This window comes from Buceros rhinoceros, unplaced genomic scaffold, assembly GCF_000710305.1.
Source record: "Buceros rhinoceros silvestris isolate BGI_N320 unplaced genomic scaffold, ASM71030v1 scaffold16579, whole genome shotgun sequence".
NCBI classification, from domain to species: Eukaryota; Metazoa; Chordata; class Aves; order Bucerotiformes; family Bucerotidae; genus Buceros; species Buceros rhinoceros.
The window spans coordinates 15,401-23,553 of record NW_010433484.1 but is presented as its reverse complement, the minus strand read 5'-3'; the positions used below and the strand labels follow the sequence as shown (position 1 = coordinate 23,553).

Sequence of the window (8,153 nt, the reverse complement as noted above, 5' to 3'; positions counted from 1 at the left end):
AGGGAAACTTGCCCAGGAGCATAGCATCAGAACAGCAATTAAAACTCAGACACTGGCAACTCCAATCTAATCCTCAACGCACAGACCATGACAACTATTCTCTCACTACAAATAATGCAACTAAAATACTTGGAAAAATATTACAGCTGTAGTAAGAACCCCCAGAGCATCACAGCTGAATGGCAGGGCACACCGGAGCATGACATGCTGCTTACAGATACTGCATAGGATTTGCCAAGGACCAGGAAAGGAATGACGAAGCCAGCTGCCCTTTTGTCACCTGGACAATAAGACAGTCCCAGGCATTGGCTCAGCTGGCAGCAAAACATTTCTGGCAGGCTAGGAAAGCCAGCAGGAACACCTTAACGTCCTGCCCGTGGAAGGAAGTCCCACCTCCACCAGCACTGATTCCAATGGCTGGCCCACAAGCAGAAGATGGGAACAAGAAAAGCATGGCTTTGTTCCATGGATATTAGGATGGATTCAGAAAACCTTCTAGTTTGCTGAGAAGAAACACCATGAATATTGGACCTTACTACGCTAAGCTCTTGAAGAGCCAAGCATGACAAGCATCACGTTATTTCCTCCTCTCCCTGAGTACCAGGTGATCATTGTGTTGTGGTGGGAATTGCCCAGCATAAGCCTATCTGAACATCATGCCAACAAGTAGACAGGCAGCAGTTTTGGGAAATGGGATACTACCAATCAAATTCTATGAAACAGAGCACCTCTTCTTCTCAGAGCACAACACAATCCCGAAGACATAAGTTTAAATACCTGGACTACCACAAAGGGGATAGGTGCTTTGCAGGGCAGAAAAAAAACAATGTCCCAGGTTATGGGAAAAAAAGAAGATGGGAAGGAAACAAAATAAAGAAATATCCAGAAGATATCCAAACAGGTTCAGTTTTACACCCCTGTCCCGTCCCCTTCCCCCAGAAGGAGCCAGTCCTCTGCAACCAGAGGGCTGTGACACCCTGCAAAAAAGGTGGTAAATGTGGACGTACTTTAACAGTACTGAGATCCATGGGGTGTTTGATAATATCATGATAGTCATGTAATTCCAAGGCCTCTGCATCAACAGGCTTGTAAAAGGGCCACGCATAGGCTGCATGCTTCTTTGAGAGCATCTCCTTGAGAATGCTGTCACAGTACTTGAGGTGCTCAGAGAGTTTGCCCTTCTTCCCAGCATGCTGGGGGACCTCTCCGTCTTCAAGGTCTTTCTTTGGTGGTTTGATGGGCCGGCCACCACTCTCCCGTCGAGCGATGATTTTGGCCTGCTTGGGGTCTGAGAGGGGCGTGGGTGACTCGCTTCGGCTGGCAGTGATGGCAGAGGTGGTGGGGGTTGTCGTGTCTGCTTTCCGCTTCACTCCCTTTTTCTGAAACAGCAGATGGACAGACCTCATGAGTATGTGCCCGTGCTATGCTAGCAGAAGCCTAGCACAGTTCATCCTTATTTCTGCCTGTCCTCTGACAGAGAACACAGCTACTACACTGGGAGAAACAGGACTTGAGACCAGAGGCTTCAACACACAATTTGGTGACTACACCACCGTGTACTACTACGTATCACCTGAGCCACAGTAACCAGCCAGGTGCACATCTCCAACCCAACCAAGATGCAAAACGCGTTAGCTCTATGCATCTCACTGCAATTTAAACTAAGGACTCTTACCTCGTGTTTGCCAAGGGAAAGGAGTGCGCCAGTCGATTACTGCAGCTCAGCTGATGCACCATGACTTAGTAAGTGTCAGTAACTTAGCACATGTCTGAGTCCCCAGTGGCAGGATCAGGCTCTAAGTTCTGAACCAAAGCATATTAATCACCAAAGACCCACAAGCCCTCACTCTCTGTACTCAGTGGGTGTGCTACAGGAGATCGCTTATTATGGACAAGAACAAGAATTTAATGATTCTGCCTTAAGCAAATAAAACCTCTTTCAGATTCAAGCTGTGACTGTCCAGCAGCTCTCTCTTGTGCTCCTATGAAGAATTTGTTTCTCTGGAGAGAGAGAAATAGGGAAAAAAGAAATCCTACCCAACATTCCTTAGGGAAATCTAAGGGAAATCTTAAGTAAATCCCAAGCAGAATTATTTTTGCAGTTTGTATTTGGCTAACTCACTTCTGGGTTCATTCTTGAATTTTAAAATTCAATTGATTCTCAGAAGGAAGTTTTTTGGACGGAAACTGAAGTACAAGACAGGCTTCTGAGGACTCTCAGCTGCAAAACAACCTGACTTACAGTTTCTCTAGGAAAACCCAAACTATAGGATTAATGAAGCAAAAGAATTCTGTGGCTCTGCTGGTCCATGAAACCTCACATTAGAGAGCACCGACACTGATGCGGTTAATTCCCCAGCTAAGAACCTCCCAGCTTTCTCTGAGCTATACTTTCATCATCTTTAAAGCAACACACAGCTTGCTAGGAAAATTCCAGTTATTTGAGCAACATTTCCATTTACTCAGAAATTAACATAGTAAATAGCAAATCACCAGTGACAACTCCCAGAAGATTACTCAGTAAGGAAGACAGAAGTAATGCACCCAAAACCTGCAGGCAACACTGGTCTCCTCCAACTGGAGTGACAGGCTTGTCTTGAACTGGTTTATGGCAGAGGAGAACATTCCTAGTGCTGGAGTCTGCAAACCTTAAAGGAATAGTCCCCATAAAATCAGGGGCTCAGTTACAGAGGGAGGAGATGCTTTGGGCTATATATGGTGCAAAATGGGGGAAACGGCCAACAGCCTTCTCGTTCCTGCAGCATCAGCACCGGCCACGGTCAGATGAGAGCTTGTAACTGAGCTGGAGCAATTACAGTTGGCAGCACCTCAGCTGGGAGGGTGGTAAAACTGGCAAAACTTTTCTCAAGCTTCTCTCGCTCGACAGCAAGCACTCGTCTGTGCACACTCCAGAGGGATGATGGCTAGAGAGGCAAGGAGCCAAACGTGAAGAGAAGGAATGCACATCACCAGCATAAGGGGATGAGAATAAAGCACTGCTTAGCACTGCTGCCTTCTGAAGAGGAAGGGGTCAGGTTCTCCATTTACCTTGACTACTGGTGGCGTAGGAGGCACCACGGGCATTATTGGAGCGGCAGGCGGAGGGGGAGCAGCGGCGGGAGGGGCAGTGACAGGCAGGACATTAGCAGTGATGGTTGGCACAGGGGTGGCAGCAATGACGGGCGTCTGAGACACGGCTGGAGGAACGTTCTGGAACGGGGCCGGCGGGGAGACGGAAGACACGGCCACTGCTTGCTGCGCTCCTTTCAAACGACAAAGTGAAAATGCACCGCAATGTATTGATGGTTACAAGTGCAGACAAGACATTGGGAACAAAGTGACACTGGTGCGACTGGACTGTGCAATCACGGGCTTGGCAAAAGGCTCCTGGTCCAAGGCCACAGGAAGAGCACAAAGGACACAATGTGATTTGCTTGGTGCTTTTACCCAGGGGTCAACAAAAATGAGAAATCACTGACCTAAGTCCTTGTACCATGAGCTTGAGGCCAGCCACATGCAAGCAAAATAGTTCAAGCTTTGCACATGGGGTGTGTGCTGCTCTGGGACAGTCTTCACACCTCTCGTGCTCTCAGAGCTACCCTGTGCTCAGCAGAACAGGAGCTCAATGAGAGGGAATGGCAGGAGATGGCTCTTTTGGACAGCTGCTGACCCACATAGACCATGATCTGGGAGTGTTTTTACTATGTGTGACAAATGGGAACAACCCCTCCCCTATGGCCAGCTAAACACCCAGAAGTCCACAGCACTTCAATTTGCCACAAGTTATACAAGAAAAGAAAGAGAGCTGGGAGCAGAGCCTAAGTCTCCTAACAGCTGGGCAAACATCTCTTATGCTAGACCTGCCTCCTAGGGTAAAGATAGGGGGGACAAATCTGGTAACCAATAACCAAAGTAGCAACACTCCTCTCTGATTTTATAGCAGCTTTTATCAGAGGATGCTAAAAAGACACATCATCACAGATTTCTCTGAGCTTGGACGAAGGTGGGTCAGACCTCAGCAAGGGGCTCGTAACATTTAACATCACTGGATTGGGTTAGTACCTGCACTCTGCGTGCCTGCTGTCGGCTTGCGACCTTTGCCTTTAGGAACTGGGGGTAACAATTCGACTTCCTCCTGAGGCATCTGGGCAACCTTCTGCAGAAATATCTTCTCCAGGGCTTGGGCCATGAGGACGATGTCGTCTGTGGGCTGCAGGAAGAAGAATACCAGCCCATGTTGTATCATTTATGTATTAGAAGCAGAGAGATTCAAAATCAGGCTTTGAAATCCCCAGTGACGCTGCCCTTCAAATACACGATGATATACAAAGCTCCAACAATAAACAGACTAGCTCTTCTTCATCCTTGCGTGCTACCCTCCTGCCCTTCTGTTCTGGTCCAGCATGCAGTAATTACAGCCTCTAAGTACGCTGCATCCAGAGTTATCAGCACTTCCAGCAGAAGCCTGATAACTACCATCCTGTGCAGCGGAGTGGAAGCAGCAAACCGGAACAGATGAGCTGTCCTTCCCTGCTTGCCAGCAGGTCCAAGAGAGAGCGTAAACACATACTCTGTGGCTCAAACTAATTAATTTGTTTATTCCAGCTTGTTCTCCAGCATGGGTCGATGATGACAAACCACAGTAGAAAATGTAATACAAAGAACAGAGGCTTTAAACAACTCAACAAAACAGCAACCAAGCCAAAGCCAAAACAATAATAAGCAATCTAAAGGTGTGCAGGTATGGATAAGACATAGGCAGAGAACGGAGTTCCACTTCCCGAACTGCTCTCTGCTAAGAGATACTACTACTACTGCCAACCAGCACTAATACATCGCACCGACACCCCACAGAGCACCTGCAAAGCACTGCATAAACCATAGCTCATCTTAAACTTTAATTTCCATCTGAAAATAAAAGGAGTCAAAACTTGCTACATAACCCCAGAACAGAAATCCACCTGTAATTAAAAGGCGCATTTACCATTTTAATAGTCTGGGGGAAGAAAGACGCAGCACAAAGAGAGCTTTGTGCGTTTCAAGTAAAGCAGTTGTAATTAGTGGCATTTTGAATCCTTGCAAGGAGGGCCTGGAGCACAGCGGAGCCTGCCCTGACCAAAACCTGCACTCTAACAGCTGTAGGGGGGGGTTCTTTTCAAGGCAGCACCCCAGCTAAACGCTTGTCTAGGCTCTTTACCTTGTTATAAATGTAACAGTTTGTAAACATGGTGTTGAAATCCTGCATACATTCACTGGCACTCCAGTAATAGTTATGTTCCAGGCGCTTCTTGATCGTCCCCATGTCCATGGGGTTTTTTATTATTTTGTGATAATCCTGTTGGAGAAACAGGAAAGACATTACATCTGAGACGCAGAGTGCTGTTCACACCTCCCTCTAAGGCCCAGCTTTCTCCTCATTCCCCCTCCCTAAAAACACAGCCCCAAATTGTTGTGGCAACTGTAATTATCACCTTTGCTTTCATTTATTTTCTAATCTGTAGCCTTTCGGACTATCACTACTACGAACTTGAGTGCAAAGCACAAGAACTTCCACAACCACCAGTCTTCCCCAGCTCCCCCAGTACGTGCTCACACCCACAAATGCCTGCTTGGACATTACCTGCTTTTTATAAGGACAGATGGACTGGGAAGGCACCAAGAGTAACATGGGGAGGAAAACATGGACCCACGGAAACTGTTTGCAGCCTTGACAGTCCTTAAGAGGCTGTAGGTGCCACTTTGGATCGTGCTGCAGAGCGGAAGGGTGCCATGCTGACAGGTGGACTAACACCGCAGCCATGCGCTTCACGCTCGTACGGGACCAGGAGTTGGGGCAGCAGAAGCAGCACAAGCTTTGGCAGGGTGTTCAGTGTAATGGTGGACTGGCTGCAGGTTGGGAAGCAGCATTTCTGCCTCTCTTCCTAAAAGGCTGGCACTCACAGAAGTTTATCAGTGCCAGCACTGGCTGAGAGTGTGCTAGAGGTTTCCATCTCTTTTTTTATGGGCATTTCAGCCCTTAAAAGGGTTTCACATGTTAACCCAGTTTAACTCTGGGCTGGTCTCAAGCATCTGTAGAGGCTGTGATTAGCCTGGAGATGATCTAGGCATGCAAGGTTATACACTGTAATTTTCCCATTCTGCACGTGCACACTATGCAGCCACTGGCCACATTCTGAGCCCAACCCTCAGGCGCGATCTGAGGCACCAATATTTCCAAGGCAAGTCATGCTAGGGCAGAACAGGCAACCCTGCTGGCTACTGGGCTCATGCAGATTCAGGCCACACATGAAAAACTAACTCTTGCAGCTGACTTCTTTCCATTTTCTGGTAACCTGCCCTAAAACCACCTCAGGATGTCTCACAGAGAAACTAAATCCACAAAAAGACAACACAAAGGAGCACAGACCTAGAAAAATATTACACAGGTGTTAAGCGTTTTACTTTTTTGGCTAGCACTTTAACTAGTACCCACCAAAACCACTGCAGAGTTCAAAAGACTCCTGATCCAGTCCACAAATCTGGGTTATAACCAGCAGTAATTGGAGCTCTCCTGACCATACACCTCAGGAACAGGCTCCCTTGAATCCCACATACAACCCTCTTGCTCAAAGCAGCAGCAGGGTTTAACCCACAATGGGGTGCCCGGCTGAGCAGACAGCAGGGTGGTTGGGGCAGGGTGGTGGTGTCTGCATTCCAGTGAAGCAGGTGGGTAGGGGGATGCCTCCACTGCTGAGTTTTTACACTTACAGAACCCCTTTGAAGAGTGTGTGGCTCTCTGCCCTGGCAGAAAGCAGCTTAGTAAACTATGGTCATTTCTGACTAACTGGGCTGTATCTTGTACTATCTGGTCTGACAGAGACAGGGTGTATGTTGTCAGGTACAGCAGGCAAGTGGATAAATGCAACTGTTCTGTCCCTTCTACTTCCAGTATAGCATCTGAAAACACCTAGCTCCAAAGTCTCCTTGGGAATTCGCTTCTCCTGCCTTCCTCAACACTGAAGTCAGTGGCAAACTCAAAAGAGCCTATCAAAACCACATTGCTCTAAGACACACTGCTCCTGCCTATGTGCTCTTCTCTTCCCTCACTGAGAAATAGTTTTCTCCTTCAGAGGCCTGCAACTCTCCAGCTCTGAGAGATGTCACCTTCTAATGCAGCGAGTCAAAGGGCATTCAAGGAAACCCCCAAATGCAATCTAACCATCCTGACCCAGTGATCAGAAAACTGCTCTCACCAATGCAAAGCCTTCTAAGACCAGAGAACACTGAGCAGAAGGTCATAGATACATACCGGCAAATTCAATTTAATTGCATCAACAGGTTGGTAGAAAGGCCAAGCAAACTGATGCTTCCATAAGGTCTTTACCACAACATTTTGCATATATTGCAATTGGTTGGTCTTCCGACCAGGCTTATTAGGATTAGTGACCTCCGGAGGCGGTGGATTCACAAGGCCCTGAGGAGCCTGGATTGCTGATGGGACTGTCGACATTTTCCTGCTCTTGCTCTCACTCGCTGTCACAGCGGCAGCAACTGGGAGATTTTCTTTCTTCCTTTATGCTCCCTGAATGGGACTGACATCCCATTTCCAGGGTCCAACCATACAACCTAGATCAAATGAGAGGAAGAGGACAATGTGTAAGTACAGACACGTCCTTGCAGTAGGCATGTTAAGAGAATTCTGCTGTGGGTAGTGTTTGAACTCAGGCTCTTTAGCCCATCTCCTTCATTCCCTGTAACACACTTGATCTTGATGGTGGGCACAGTTCAAGATCCAAGAGACAGCAGAACAGCAATTCCCAAATTCAAAGCCTGCAGAGAGCCAGTAAGCTTCACAGGACTAGTTCTTTGTGCAAAGATGACACTTGGGGCAGTGCACAAATATGGTTAGAGAATACAGCTAGGACATAATGCAGAGACTGCCACGAATATGGCCGATCCAAGCTAGGAAATCCATAGCTGGCAGCTCCACGTAAACTTAACTGCACTGTCTCTAGACCTGTGTTGGTGGGCACAGAGTCAGCTTACCACTGGTACAATGGTTAGTCTAACATCCCATAATCAAGGGGGAATGACAGCTGCCAGGGGACCTCAATCCAGAGAAATGAAAGAAGGGGCAAAGGGAGGTGCTGGGAATGGTTGTGAATGAAAGGTGT

At 47.6% G+C, this 8,153-nt stretch overlaps 1 protein-coding gene across 1 annotated transcript in view; it reads right to left on the bottom strand.

Annotated features, from left to right (window-relative positions):
* BRD3 (bromodomain containing 3) overlaps positions 1 to 7,605 on the bottom strand; it is a 17,281-nt gene extending 9,676 nt beyond the window's left edge. The window contains exons 1-5 of the mRNA XM_010144133.1: positions 7,289 to 7,605; positions 5,198 to 5,335; positions 4,063 to 4,210; positions 3,049 to 3,263; positions 1,008 to 1,379 (exon numbers count right to left, since the gene is read on the bottom strand). Of these exons, the coding sequence (XP_010142435.1) occupies positions 1,008 to 1,379; positions 3,049 to 3,263; positions 4,063 to 4,210; positions 5,198 to 5,335; positions 7,289 to 7,489 (1,074 nt within the window). The 5' untranslated portion in view covers positions 7,490 to 7,605. The remainder of the gene's footprint in view (positions 1 to 1,007; positions 1,380 to 3,048; positions 3,264 to 4,062; positions 4,211 to 5,197; positions 5,336 to 7,288) is intronic.
* Between the last annotated feature and the right edge of the window lie 548 nt (positions 7,606 to 8,153).